This window comes from Trachypithecus francoisi, unplaced genomic scaffold (assembly GCF_009764315.1).
Source record: "Trachypithecus francoisi isolate TF-2019V2 unplaced genomic scaffold, Tfra_2.0 Lachesis_group20, whole genome shotgun sequence".
Lineage (NCBI taxonomy): Eukaryota > Metazoa > Chordata > Mammalia > Primates > Cercopithecidae > Trachypithecus > Trachypithecus francoisi.
The window spans coordinates 12,214,402-12,229,529 of NW_022681466.1; the positions used below are offsets into that span (position 1 = coordinate 12,214,402).

Genomic DNA, 15,128 nt, shown 5'->3' on the forward strand with positions numbered 1-15,128 from the left:
GTTCAGGTTGCTTGGAGAGTAACTGGTGGAGCCAGGATTCAAAGCTGGGTGCCCGGGCCCCTGAACTGACAGCCTCCACTGTGGTTGTTCCGCTTCTCTTCTCATGCCCAGCGCCTGTCATTTGCCATGATTTCCTTCCTGGGGCTCTCCATCCTTGTCCTGTTCTTTTTCTCTCGTTATGGAGGAAGTTGAGATCACTGTCATCAGTCTCTCATGTCTAAATGGAGGTTACCACGACTTACTTAACTTGGTAAAGGCTACATCAGAGCTCTTCAGCAAATCAGCCTAGTGGAGAGACTTGAGGCGTCTTCCCTTCGAAGCTGGGAGTAAGGCAAAGATTCTCTCTAGCACTAAAACAGTATTAGAATTCCTGACCCCTAGTAAGACAAGATGACTCCATAACCAGCCGAAGGAACGTGAACATTTGTAGTTATCTGTTTACAGTAAGGGTCATGTAACATAATTCACTGATTCTAGCATGTGCTTTTTTTATTTTTTGAGACATGATCTTGCTTTGTCATCCTGGCAGGAGTGCAGTGGTGTGAACCAGGCTCACTGTAGCCTCAGCTTCTCGAGCTCAAGCAATCCTCCCGCCTCAGCCCCGCAAGTAACTGGGACTACAGTTGTATGCCACCATACGCGACTAGTTTTTGTATCTTTTGTAGAGACTGTTTCACCCTGTCGCCTAGGCTGGTCTCAAACTCTAAGCTCAGGAGATCCTCAGACCTCGGCCTTACAAAGTGCTGGGATTACAAGCGTGTGAGGCACCACATCTGGTCCTTTTTTAAAAAATAGAGACAGGGTCTCTCACTTTTACTTCTGTGGGAGCGCAGTGATACAGTCAGAGCTCACTGCATCCTTGAACTCCTGGGCTCAAGTGGTCCGTCCGCTTTTGCCTCCCAAAGTGCTGGGATTCCAGGCATGAGCCACCATGCCTGATCCAGCACGTGCATTTTCACACTTAACACATCTGAGGTCCAGAAGGATCTTACAATAAGTAACATACCTGTTTAGTTGGCAGTCCTTTTGCTTTGTTAGCAGTATATAGAAATGCTTGCAAAGGTCCACCTAGAGGTGTGCACTAGACCCTTTCTTACTGCTGTTTGTAAGCTCACTGTTTGTCACTATGGAAAGAAACAGGCATCATTACTGAACTAGGTGTTCATATACCAGCAATAATTGATCTCAAAATTTAATGCCATTTATAGTTTTTAATTAGAAAACTCTCAAATACATGGTCTAAGTTTTTCTTTAAGACCAGAAAAAAAAAATACATTAAACCCTAAGTAAGTAGAAGAAAAGAAATCATAAAGGGAAGAGCAAAGGTAAACAGAAATCAACCCAAAAACTTGTGAAAATTCTTTTTTTTGAGACAGAGTCTCGCTCTGCCCCCAGGCTGGAGTGCAGTGGCCGGATCTCAGCTCACTGCAAGCTCCGCCTCCCAGGTTCACGCCATTCTCCTGCCTCAGCCTCCCGAGTGGCTGGGACTACAGGCGCCGCCACCTCACCCGGCTAGTTTTTTGTATTTTTTAGTAGAGACGGGGTTTCACTGTGTTCGCCAGGATGGTCTCCATCTCCTGACCTCGTGATCCGCCCGTCTCGGCCTCCCAGAGTGCTGGGATTACAGGCTTGAGCCACCGCGCCCGGCCAAACTTGTGAAAATTCATGAAACTAGTTGATAGTTTTTGAAAGGTTCATTAAAATTGTCAACACTTTTCATACAGTGCTCAAGAAAAAAGAGGGAAGATACAAATGACCTTCATCAGAAATGAAGGAGGGCACATCCTTTCTGATCCTACAGATGTTAAAAGGAGAATAAGGGGCCAGGTACGAGGGCGCACGCCTGTAATCCCAGCACTTGGGAGGCCGAGGCAGGTGGATTGCTTGAGCCCAGGAGTTCAAGACCAGCCTGGGCAACATAGCAAAACCCCATTTCTGCAAAAAAATACAAAAATTACCAGTGCGTGGTGACACATGCTTATAGTCCCAGCTGCTTGGGAGGCTGAGGTGGGAGGATCACCGGAGCTGAGAGGCATCAAGGCTGCAGTGAGCAGTGCAGTGATCACATCACTGCAGCCCAGCATAGACCACAGAGTGAGACCCTGTCTCCAAAAACGAGAATTAATAAATAAAAGGAGAATAAGGGAATCATTTTAATCATGAAGGACCATATGCCAGTAAATTCTTCATCTTAGATGCAAATGGATAAATTCTGTGAAAGACACAAGTTATCAAATCTGACAGAAGAAGAAAAAGAAAATTTGGAGAGGATATATCTCTTAAGGAAATTAAATTTCTGGTTAACCACCATACAAAGATAACGGCCCCCCCCCCAGATATCTTTACTAGTGAATTCTGCCAAACTTTAAAGACTGAACAGAGCAGACAGACAACCTTTGTGAAATTTTTAAATATCTGCTGACCATATCAAATTGCTGTCCCAAGGCTCAGTATAATTAGTAATGGTAAAAGCCAAAAAAATATTGATAAGGCCACTGCCTAACTATTGACTAATTTGACCAAATTTTATGCACCTAGGGCCTTTTAAAAATCACCTAATTTCCCTAAGAAAAAGGGTTACATGAATTTTTTTATGTTTTTTATTTTATTTTATTATTTTTGAGACAGAGTCTCACTCTGTCGCCAGGCTGGAGTGCAATGGCGCAATCTCAGCTCACTGCAACCTCTGCCTCCCTGGTTCAAGCGATTCTCCTGCCTCAGCCTTCCGAGTAGCTGGGACTACAGGCGCCCGCCACCACGCCTGACTAATTTTTGTATTTTTAGTAGAGATGGAGTTTCACCCTGTTAATCAGGATGGTCTCGATTTCCTGACCTCATGATCCGCCCACCTAGACCTCCCAAAGTGTTGGGATTACAGGTGTGAGCCACTGCGCCGGCCCCTGATTTTTTTTTTAAGAGCTGCTTGCCTTTATGTTTTTGGTTCATGTTAGGACTTCCCTTCTAGTCATTCACTGTCGGCTCACATTTCCTTCTCCCATCTCTGTCTAACAGGAGAGCCAGGGAGTGCGTGATCTCACTTGGAGTCCCAGTAGGCCGCTTAGTGAGTCCCAAAGACTTTGTGAGCATTTGAATGCATCCATGTGAAATGTGTCTGAAGGACTCAAGGGTAGCAAGTATACACAGAGTATTCTTTTAACGTAAAAGGAACATTCAGAAAAGAATTAAAACTATACAGTTGAGCCCACAGTGGGTCTCCCATAGCTACTGAGTTATTCGTGTAATTCTCAGAAATCAGCTTGGGTGGAATACGGGAAAGAGTGCTCAGCCCCTGGCCTCACTCCTGCCTGTCCCCGGCCTCCTCACTCCTGCCTATCCCCGGCCTCCTCACTCCTGCCTGTCCCAGGCCGCCGCACTGTCCGTGTCTAATGGGAAGAAAGGCGTTTGTTGTCTCCTGTTTGATGCCATCATCACTATGTTCCGAATTAACTTCAGTGTTTGTTTGAAATCACACCTGCTGAACAATGGACTTATATCACATTTATCACACAATGAATGACCCGTTAACTACTTATTTGCCTCTTTGTATCTTCTTCTTAAACTTCTGGGCATTTTAGTGGTAGTTTGGCTTCTTTTCTGATTTATGTGCCTAAGCATGCACATGCCTCTGATTTAATCAGTGACATTAGGTCACATTGCATGCACAAACTGGCCGTGCATTCAGCTCCATATTTAATAGTAGGCGTTCACGACTCTTTTGTAAATAAAAAAGTGGTCATTTGACTTGTGTTAAACTGGGCAGTGTATTGCGGAAGCCATTTTCATCCTCATTTGACTTGTGCTGAGATGGAATCGGTAACGCCTCTCTCAATGGCATCATTGTTGGAACCCCAGAACCGTGCTGTCACATAGACCTGTATGGAGCGTGGCGTGTGTCCCATGCCAGAGCCATGCTATCATGTAGGCCTGTGTGGAAGGTGGCACGGTGTCCCATGCCAGAACCAAGCCGACATGTGAACCCATAAGGATGGTGGCATGGTGTCGCCAGCCTTGTTATAAAATGGTGTGAATTAATCCAGGAGACGTTAGCCTCTTTGGTTTCTCGTTATTTGTGCTGCTGAGTAAATGTTGCTGTAGATGCATATTCGGTACATAGAACAATTTAAACTGGATTCAGAAGCCATTTCAGTGCACTCTGAGACTGGGCATTAAACCTAACTTTGAGTACTGTCACCAGTGTCACTGGGAACAGCCCGAGTGCTGCTTATTCGCAGGTTGAAAGGACTCTGTGCAATGAGAACTTCTGAGTTCCCGGCCTGGCCCAGCTAGCTGATAAACACCTAAGTCATGAGGGTTATGAGCCACAGTCCGTGTGCGCCAGGAAAAGAGGGTCTCCAGGGAGAGGCGCTCCCTCTGATCAGTGCTCTTCTTGGAGACAGAGGAGACAGTAGGGACGCTCCTGCTTGCCTTGGAGGCAGGCGGCATCACTGCTGCTGGGGTGTCCTCGTGCCACCTCCTGTGATGAGTGAAGTTTCACCAGTGAGAGGAGGTGGAGAAAGGCATTGTGAGGCACTCACCCTGACCTGCTCAGAGGCCTGAACGCATCTAGGCCAGCAGCCCAGTGTGGCATCTGAGGGAAGGATGGTGGCCAGGATACGAGAGGGAGGGGGGGTCCATGACCACGAAGCTCGGGCTGGGATTTCTTCTGTTGGCAGCACCTTCTTTGTGGTATGTGCTGTGCAGCTGCAGGGGCTGGCCTGGCCTGCAGAGCCAGTTACACGGGGGTATCCACCCTTGTCTCAGCCCACCAGTGCTGCTGGCCAGGCCCCTGAAACTGGGTAATTTATCAAGAACAGAGAGTTACTTCTCCCGGTTCTGGAGGCTAGAAGTCCCAGGTCAAGGCACCGGCGATTGTGGTATCAGGTGAGGGCTGCTGTCTGCGTTCGAGGTGGTTTCTTTTCCCATGTCCTCCTGGGAGGACCGCGCATCCTCACATAGCAGAAGGCAGAAGGCAGGAGAGGCTGCGTTCCGCCAGCACCTCTGCCTTAAATCAGGTTGCTAAAATCCCACTCAGGACGGTGGAGCCTTGGGATGTAACCATCTTCTAAAGCCTCACCTCTTAGCACTGTCACTTCGGGTCCTCAGTTCCGACAGGAATTTTAGGAGGGACCTGCCTGCGCAGCGTAGCAGCCCTCTGGGAAATGAAAGCCTGTTTGAGAAGACACGTTCGTAGCTCAGCGGCAGCGTGGTCCGGGCTCTCCTGAGGAAGTTGCCCAGGGCACTTGGGAACACAGAGGAACAAATTGTATCCAGCATGGGCAGCTCACCCGGTTGGGTGAGGCTTGGAGCTGGGCATGGCGGTGGCTGCCGGAGGGACATGCGGGTTTGGGATCCAGGTATGTCTGTCACCTACCGTTTTTAATGGAGGACAATGATATTGTCAGTTGTGAATACATCTTCTCTGTTACTATTCAAGAGGCCATGCTGTTTGCATTCTCTAAGAGGAAAATCGCACTGCTGGTAGCGCCTTCAACCTGTGGTTCCCACTTACCAGCCTCAAACGCTTCCTCTCTTCACTTTTGCTGTCTGCAAGACCCCCACCTTCCAATCCACAAATGTTTGGACTCAGATTTCCCCATCAGAACCAGCAATAAAGCACAGAAAGCAACTGACCTAAGCCCAGCGACGTCCTTCCTTAAATTGTGCGTCTTCCCCTTCGAGTGTCTGGTGTGTGCTGCTGTTACCACTCGGCTTCTCCCAGCATACCGCAGGTACTGCCTCTCTCGGCCCCGGGGCAGCCCCCTGCCTTCCTGCCACTCCAGTAGCTCTCCCAGAACCGTCCAGGCGATTGCTGCCTTCTGAGCTGTCAGCCTCTCTGGCCTGTTCCTAATCCTTGCCCCTGAGGAGTCCCCTGCGGAGCTGAAGCAAGGGACACCCCTCCACCTCCTCCTTCCCCGCCCTGGGGTCTGCAGCTGCCTCTCTGTAGCTCCCACTCTCTGGCTGGCTTCTCTTCCTGCACCTAGATGTATGATCTCCCCCGGCTGTGTTCTTGGCCCTCTTCTCGACCTACTCTTCTGCCTGTGAGACACTGCAGCTCATCCAGCTGTCACATCCTGACCTCGCTGAGATAATCCCTGTTCCTCAGGCTGTCCCTCTGCCAGCGCTTTCCTCCGCATTACACCTGCATAAACCTCTCAGGCCTAAAACAAAAGAACAACCCCAGCAAGAGGACACTCCCGCTGCCCGCAGGCCCTCCTGGGCCTCACTGCCTGGTTCCTTTCCTCCGGGTGCAATTAAGCCTCAGGACGGAAGGAGGCGCCTCCCAAGCTTTCTGCCCTTCCTGTCCAGCCCTCAACATTGTCATCAGGTCTTCTCTACCTGGAACGCCCCCACTCCCTCCCAGCCACAGGTGTTTACCCTGGTTGTTTGTGTTTCTTGTTTTTCTGTGTAATGGAAGGAAGGCATCACCTGAGAGGCCTTAGGAATGACACAGGAAACCCTGCTGCCTCCATTCGGACTTGGGTGGGGTAGGGGTGGGTGGAGGCCAGCTGGCATCTCCCAGGAGTTCTGAACTGTGTCCCTCAGCTAGTCACTGCCATGCCTAGCTCCAGGCCTCGCCCGCCACATGGGGGAAGCTGTTGCTGCTGGATCTGACTTGCCCTTCTTGTCGCTCAGGCACCCCAGCTGGAGTGTAGCAAGGCAGTCACAGCTTACTGCAGCCTCGACCTTCTAGGCTCAAGTAATCCTCCCATCTCAGCCTCCCTGGTAGCTGAGATTGTAGGTGCACACCACCATGCCTGGCTAATTTTTCACATTTTTTGTAGAAATGGAGTCTTGTTATATTGTCCAGGCTGGTCTTGAACTCCTGGCCTCAAGCAGTCCTCCAACTGCAACCTCCCCAAGTGCTGGGATTACAGGCCTGACACTAATTTCTGTACATAGAGGTGTGGAGGCCCCTCAGGTATCAGGGCTGTGAATGAGTGCCTGGACTGCACAGGCCAGAGTTGAAATCTGTTCACCTGCCTTCATCTGCCACTGTTTGGCTGCTTTTAAAAAATAAATGTACATCTTTGTCTTGGATTGTCTTCCTTAATATCACATCCAAAAACAATAGCAATTTTTCTGAAGACGTCATTGTTTTGGGCAACCCTTGGACCTCCTTGTCGTTTGACCCAAATGGTGCTGGGTTGACCCCAGTCCAGCAGGGACCACCAGTGCTGCCCCTAACATGACTGGTTCCCCCGCCCCTCCCCCCACATGCCTGGACCCCCTTCCCCTCCCCCTACACGCCTGGTCTCCCTACCCCTCCCCCCACATGCCCAGACTCCCTTCCCCTCCCCCTACACGCCTGGTCTCCCTACCCCTCCCCTCACATGCCTGGACTCCCTTCCCCTCCCCCTACACGCCTGGTCTCCCTACCCCTCCCCCCACATGCCTGGACTCCCTTCCCCTCCCCCTACACGCCTGGTCTCCCTACCCCTCCCCTCACATGCCTGGACCCTTTTCCCCTCCCCCTGCATACCTGGGTCCCCGCCCCTCCCCACCGCATGCCTGGTCTCTTCCCCGCCCCCACCCCCCACCCCGGGCCCCCTGAGGGGCAGCCGTCCCCATTCTCCTGCGGGGACTTCGCCAGCCACACAGCTCATCCAGTGGCTTGGACTTTGTTTCATTCAGTAGAGCACCAGCTCTAGCACTGTGAGGTCATTATTGAATTTGTGAGCAAAAATCTTCTTAAGGAACAGACTAATGTGTATTCAATTTTTATTAAGTACCAGGTGCATATTAAAACTTTTTGTTTCTTTTAATCTCAGTAATTCCTATTTTATAGTTCCATTAGCCTCATCAAGTAAGTGAAAGGTAAGTGATGGCAGCCAGACATCAAGGTGTGAACTTGCCTGGGGCTGTGCAAAGGCCGGGGCTGCGACTTGAACCGGGGTTTTCGGACCTGAGAGCTCTGCTCTTCATTACCTTCCGCCTCTTCGTCGCCACTTAAAAGGCTTAATACATGCAGGGCTTTTAAAATCAGATTTTCTCGAAGAGCCATGTGTGCAGGTGGCGTGCGCTGGCACTGTGCTATTGGGAGCCGCAGAGTTGTTCCTGGGTCTCTCCCACCAGGGAAAGCAGGCGTGTGGCCGAGCCAGTGACACAGGGCCGCCCGGGAGCAGCACCACCACTCTTGGGACAGGTGGGCAGGCGCTGTTGTTGGCCCTGGACATTGTCACTTCACCTGCAGTTTGTCACCAAAGCCCAGAGGGACTGTGAGAGAGACACAGCTAGTGGGGGTCTTTTGTTCCCACAGAGACTCTGCAGACGCAACAGTGTACTGCAGTTGCAGCTAAATCACACTCTGGTGAATAGCGCCTCTGGCAGTGGGTTTTAATATCCACCATGGTTGTTGAAGCAGTATATTCTGGGGGCGCATGGGAAGACAGTCATTTAAAATGTCTCTGCTTCTTATAGGTCAGTTTTTCTTCTTCTTTCTCATTCCCTTGCCAATTGTTGGACATGAAGTTTGTTGGAAAGGCCTTTCCTTTATGTTGATTTGTGCCTGTGCTTTGCTCCAAGGCAGGCCACTGGGGGCATGTTTTACACCGAGGACTTGGTTGGAGCCGTTAGCCGAGGCCTGGCCGACCTGGCTGGTCTGTTTGTTTACGAGGCAGCCCTGCAGCCTTGTTCCGAGCTGGCCAGCTCCTAGATGTTACTTGGATTCGCTTCCTCTGGCACCAGGCCCTCCTCCAGGCAGGCGCCTGGGCAGGCTGGTGGAACGGATGGGTAGCCTTGCTGGGGACGTGTAGTCACTGTGGCGCTGCCAGCAAACTGTTCTTTCTGGAAGAGGAACGCTTGGTGCCTGGTTGTGCTCAGTGTGTTCTGTTGTGCAACAGAGCTCCCTCAGACGTTGACGTCTTCTGATTCCCTCCAGACAGCTCCCGGTGGACACGCAGGGCTATCCGGCCTGCCCCGGGGGGTATGGTGCTGAACCCTGACTGAGGCCCTCTTCTCAGGCTGTCAGAAGGACAGGGCTGAGTCAGGCTTTAATGTAAACCATCACTCCCTATTTTTCTATTTCTTCGTTGAAAGAAGCACTGATCATTGTGTTCATTAGAAACACCTCAAGTTTTTAAAAGGCTCCTGTCCTGTTGGTGTGACTCGAGGGTGCTGTGACATCCTGAGAAAACGGGGACTCTGGAAGTCTGGACATCAGCTGGTCCCGTCTCTACTCCCCTTAAGTTCTCGGTTCTCGATAGCGCCCGTGTGATGATGATGCTCACGCTCCCGTGTGACACAGACGGCACGGGAGCTGCACGGGAGAGTGCTTTGGAAGTGGACCCGCAATGTAATGCAAGCTGTTGAGTATGAATTGTGTCATATTTCACAATCCAGAGAGTATTCTCCCGCATGGTGTCACATTTGCTCTTGCTAATAACCCAGGACTCATCAAAGCAGATGTAGTGCATAAAACATCACTGTGTTACTGCAGAGGTACCAGATGCTCTGTGTGCGTCCATCCGGGGTGGACAGCTTCATTTATAGCAGAGCCAAACAGGAGCCTGGATCTTCTGATCCCAAATCCTGTGTTATTTTCGCTATTCCATGCTGCCTGCCTTCACCAACGTGAGCTGAAGGTATTACCTGTTTTCACTTTACTTGATGCTGTGCCGTACTTTACACAAGAACCAGCTGCCCATTGGGGACTTTATAGAGCTTTCAGCAGGGACAGAATGGGGGCGGCCCCTGGGAAGCTGTGAAAGTAGCATTTGTGGCGCTGCAGTCCCGCAGTGTTTCCTGAGGACTCGCTGTGTGCAGGGGACCGTAAGATGCCACAGAGAAATCAAGGAGGATATGTGGACACAGTGTCTGTCCTCAAGTCATTCGTCATTCCCTTTCTCTGCCCCTCTACTGTGGAAGGTTTTCAGGTAATTCAGTTGCTTGCTTTAAAATGCGGCTTTCCTCCACAGCCCACCTGTGTGTAGTCTGGCAGGGTCTCTGCACCTTCCTGCTTTGGGCTCCTGGGCCTGTGTCTGTCGGTCCCCTGCTGTCTTGCTGTCTGCATCCTCCTGGTGTAAGTCTGGCCCCTCAGCCACCCGACAAGCCTAGCCCGGGACTGCGTGCCCTGTGCAGGGTGAGCTTCCAGCCACTGCTTCAACCCAAAGGCAGAACACCTGTTTCCTGCAGTGGAGAAGATGGGAAAGCCTTTCCTGCAGGGCTTTTACTCCGACTTTCTTCTTGTTTTCAGCCATTTTCTCTGTGCTGTTTTTCTCCTTTCTTCCTGTGGCTTTCCTTGTTCTTCGTCTTCTTTCTTTGACTTGCTCTTAGTCTTCTTTATTTCTCTTTTGAACAGTAGCGGTCTTGCTATGTTGCCCAGGATGGTCTCAAACCCCTGGCCTCAAGCGATCCTCTCACCTCAGCTTTCCAAAGTGCTGGGACTGCAGGTGTGACCTCCACACCCACCCAGTCTTCTCTTTTCTTTACCTTGATTTTAGGCTTCTTGAGTTGTTTTCTTCTTCTCAGATGCTGCAGGGGATAGTTGAGAATGCTGAAAATACTAAAGTGCAGCAGAAGCAGGGGGGCAGAGCCAGCCCTGGTTTCCCACTGAAGATCAAGTTTATTTTCCGCTCAGAAGTGCTGGCTTAAGGGTGCAGCGTTGCTGGGCATAGGATGAAAACCAGACACAGCCCACGTGCGTGGCTCTCAAACCACACGACCCAGAAAGACCCATCATTGTAAGAACCCCAGAGGGAGGCTTTGCTCTCTTTTAATTTATTGCACAAACGATATTATAATAGTAACCATGAAAAGGAAGAAATGAAAGAAAAATTACCCAGAATCCACTGTTTTCGTGATTCCATATTCTTCATACATTTCTCCATATATGCACATCATTTTACTTATTTGGAATTTTATGTATTTTATATTGTTTTTAAATCTGAAGATCACTTATATTGCTACTGATATTTTCAAATTTAGTGTTCCATCACATTTATAGATAGTATTACTTAATCATTTTCTTCTTATAAAATTATAGTGCTTGCAAGGATTTTTTTCCTGTTCGTCTTTCCTTAGCTGGCCATGGTAGCATGCAGCTGTAGTCTCAGCTACATGGAAAGCTGAAATGGGAGGATCACTTGAGCCCAAGAGTTTAAAGTTATGATGAGCTATGATTAGCACCACTGTACTCTAGCCTGGGCAACATAGCAAGACTCTACCTCTTAAAAAGCAAAAAAAAAAAAAAAAAAAAACCTCCAGTCGAAGCAATAGAGACCCTGTCTCTCTCTTTTTTTTTTTTTTTTGTTTTTTTTTTGAGATGAGATGGAGTCTCGCTCTATCACCCAGGCTGGAGTGCAGTGGTGCTATCTCGGCTCACTGCAAGCTCCACCTCCCGGGTTCACGCTTTTCTCCTGCCTCAGCCTCCCGAGTAGCTGGGACTACAGGCGCCTGTCACCACACCTGGTTAATTTTTTTTGTATTTTTAGTAGAGACAGGGTTTCACCGTGTTAGCCAGGATGGTCTCGATCTCCTGACCCCGTAATCCACCCCCCTCGGCCTCCCAAAGTGCTGGGATTACAGGCGTGAGCCACCCGCACCCGGCCATTTTGGACTATTTCTTAGAATATATTTCTGGGAATAAGATCAGTAGGTCAAAGTATATAGCTCTTGATATCTTTTGCCAAACTTCTTCTTTTTTTTTTTTTTTTTCCGAGATGGAGTCTCACTCTGTCTTCCCAGGCTGGAGTGCAGTGGTGTGATCTCGGCTCACTGTAAGCTCTGCCTCCTGGGTTCAAGTGATTCTCCTGCCTCAGCCTCCCAAGTAGCTGGGACACATAGGGGCCCACCACCACGCCCAGCTAATTTTTGTACTTTTAGTAGGGATGGGATTTCACTATACTCGCCAGGCTGGTCTTGAACTCCTGACCTTGTGATCTCCCCACCTCAGCCTCCCAAAGTGCTGGGATTACAGGCGTGAGTCACTGTGCCTGGCCCTGCCAAACTTCTTTACTAAAAGATTGCTCTAATTACACGGCCCCAAATCACACATATATGAAAGTGCCATTATCAACACAACATTATTTTCCGAGAGAAAATGTTCCTTACTTTGCATATTGCAGGGGAAAGACTGTATCCTGTAGGTCCTGAACATGACTGCAAGAAAGGACCAGTATTACAAGGCCAGAGACAGAGAAGGCCCCACAGTGACATCTGGACCAAATCTTTTTGGTGAACCCAAGTGCTGAGTTATTTATTAGAAAGTGAAGGGGGAGGCCAGGCGCGGTGGCTCACACCTGTAATGCCAGCATTTTGGGAGGCTGAGGCGGGCAGATCACCTGAGGTCAGGAGTTCGAGACCATCCTGACAAACAGCAAAACCCCGTCTCTACTAAAAATACAAAAATTAGCTGGGCATGCGCCAATCCCATCTACTGGGGAGGCTGAGGCCGGAGAATCACTTGAACCAGGGAGTCAGAGGTTGCAGTGAGCCGAGATTGCAGCACCGCACTCCAGCCTGGGCAACAAAGCAAGACTCTGTCTCCAAAAAATAAAAATTAAGTGAAGGGGGAGCAGAGGCCAGTGTGGGAGGAAGGGACAGGAAAGGTCATTTGGACAGGAAAGATCACCTGGTTTCATGTTATTTCCAAATTGACTGATACTTTTAAATATGTGGTTGAAAACTATTAAAAACTTGAGTATTCAAGCAGGACTAGAGAACGTGTCTCTGGTATTCTTGGTTCCAGCGTCCTGCTGTGTGTGAAGTGGTGTCTCAGGTTCTCCTTTGCATTTCCCTAGTGACTAACGACGTAGGCATTTTTATATGGGCTTATTGCCTATTTCTTTTTTTTTTTTTTTTTTTGAGATGGAGTCCTTCGAGGTAGGAAAGTTTTTTATTTTGTTTTGGTAAAGTCCATCTTATCTATTTTGTTGTTGCTGTTACCTGTACTTTTAGTGTCATGTTTAAGAAACCATTGCTTCATCCAAGGTTATGAAGTTTGACACCTGCACTGACTTCCAGCACTTTCGTAGTTTTAGCTATTACATGTAGGGTCCATTTTGTTAATTTTTGTAAATGGTGTGATGATGTCTTAAATAAGCATAGCTGAAACTTTGGATCTGTTTTTAACTTTGAGAATGTCTTCTGCAGGAACCACAGAAATAGATGTATTGCTGGCATGACTTTGGAATTGTGTAAAGAAAAGGTGGGCCGGGCGCGGTGGCTCAAGCCTGTAATCCCAGCACTTTGGGAGGCCGAGACGGGCGGATCACGAGGTCAGGAGATCAAGACCATCCTGGCTAACACGGTGAAACCCCGTCTCTACTAAAAATACAAAAACTAGCTGGGCGAGGTGGCGGCGCCTGTAGTCCCAGCTACTCGGGAGGCTGAGGCAGGAGAATGGCGTAAACCCAGGAGGCGGAGCTTGCAGTGAGCTGAGATCCAGCCACTGCACTCCAGCCCGGGCGACAGAGCGAGACTCCGCCTCAAAAAAAAAAAAAAAAAAAAAGAAAAGGTGAATGCCAGAGGCTGAAGAGGGAAGGAGCTCTTTGCCCAGCAGGGTTCTTTGTAGGGACCATCCGTGGCTGGGGTTAGTTACACTGTTACTTCATTATGCAGTTCATCAAATTGGGAAAAGACAAAACCTAAGAGCATCTGTATCTACTCCATAAAGTTTGCCATTTTAGTTTGATGATCATATAACAACTCTGAAAAAGTATTGTTTTTCATGGATTAATCAAATTACCAACACTACTTTAAAATCGCACCGCATCACTCTTTCTGTGCCACAAGATGCTTGGACCAGTGGCTTCTCTGCTCTTGGGAGCAGCTATTAGGATCCTGATGTTAATGACAGATAAAAATTGATGTCAGATAGAAAATTAACCTTCTTCAGGGTATACGAAACTGCTTCCCCTAATCCTATGCTCTTCCTTATTAAACCAAATGCAATTCAGGACCTCTGAAGAAGGAAAATCATCAGCTGTTTATATGCTCGGCACCCTTTGGAATAGTCATTGACCCATCTCATTTGAAAGAGCAGTTAGAAAAATCACAAAGAAATCGTCTTTCTAAAGTTTTCCTTCCATTTTAATTCTGTTGTGTTTTTCTTCATCACGTTTTCCACACACCTCACGTGATTAAAGAATGATCGTTCTGCATGTCAAAGGGTCCATGTAGGAGGTTCACTTACGACTAGGAGTTTGAGACCAGCCTGGGCAACATAGCAAGACCCAATCTGTGCCAAACATTCTTCAAAATATTAGCCTAGTGTGGTGGTGCGCCTGTGGTCCCAGTTACTCAGGAGAAGGAGGCAGGAGGATGACTAGAGCCCAGGAGTTCACCACTGCCATGAGCTGAGATCATGCCACTGTACTCCAGCCCACATGGCAGAGTGGAGCAAGACCTTGTCTCTTAAAAGAATAAAATGTTGATTGAGGATCAGGACAGTAAAATCACGAGACCTCAGAGAAAGAAGAACAACTGTCGTGACACCTCACGTGTGGTGTCTGAGGACGCAGCGCTCATGAGTGCATTTTGCTCTGTTTGTCTTGGAGGGGAACCAGACATCTGTGTGCTGGTGTGGACTGGACATTGCCATGTGTTTGGACCATGTCTTTGTGGCTTAGCACAAATGAAAGACAAGAAGTTTGTACCTGTCATAGTCACTGGAGAAGCCGTGCTGTTAATTGATACAGAAGCACAGCCGTGGGCTGAGATGCACCTTCTGAGCCCCTGGCTGTCCTCAGCCTCATCACAGACCCCATGCTGAATGGTCCTGTGGGACTAGGCATGAGGACTCGAGCTCATGTGTGCTCGCATAAGCTGGCTTTCCATTCAGCAATACAGACTTCCTATAAAAACACCAGAATTGTCCATAAGGTAAATGAAAATAAGAACCAGTTCACTCTCAGTTTCCTCCCATTGTCTGGAGCCTTGTTGAGGGCTCTGGCCAGGTCAGACACTGTTTTATCCTGTGAAAGTGGGCGCCTCCGTGGCTTTCTAGGGGAACTGAAGAGAGACTTGTAGTCAGCGACGAGCTCCTCGGCACAGGCAGCGTGTGGATTTCCTCATGCTTCTGCTGTGCCTATGTGCACTGACGTCACAGAACGGGGAGAAGACTCGTCGCAGTCGGAGTTTTCCTGTGTGGACATTGAAATGTGAAATTCCTGGCCGGGTGCGGTGGCTCA

At 49.0% G+C, this 15,128-nt stretch overlaps 1 protein-coding gene across 5 annotated transcripts in view; it reads left to right on the forward strand.

Moving 5' to 3' along the window:
- RPTOR (regulatory associated protein of MTOR complex 1) overlaps positions 1-15,128 on the forward strand; it is a 418,953-nt gene that overhangs the window by 217,852 nt on the left and 185,973 nt on the right. Inside the window, exon 1 of one of the 5 annotated variants that reach the window (XM_033182535.1) lies at positions 8,854-9,872. The exons of the other annotated variants lie outside the window; for them this stretch is intronic. Within the exon in view, the coding sequence (XP_033038426.1) occupies positions 9,607-9,872 (266 nt within the window). The 5' untranslated portion in view covers positions 8,854-9,606. Of the gene's footprint in view, positions 1-8,853; positions 9,873-15,128 lie in introns of those variants that run through there. 5 annotated transcript variants of the gene reach the window in all.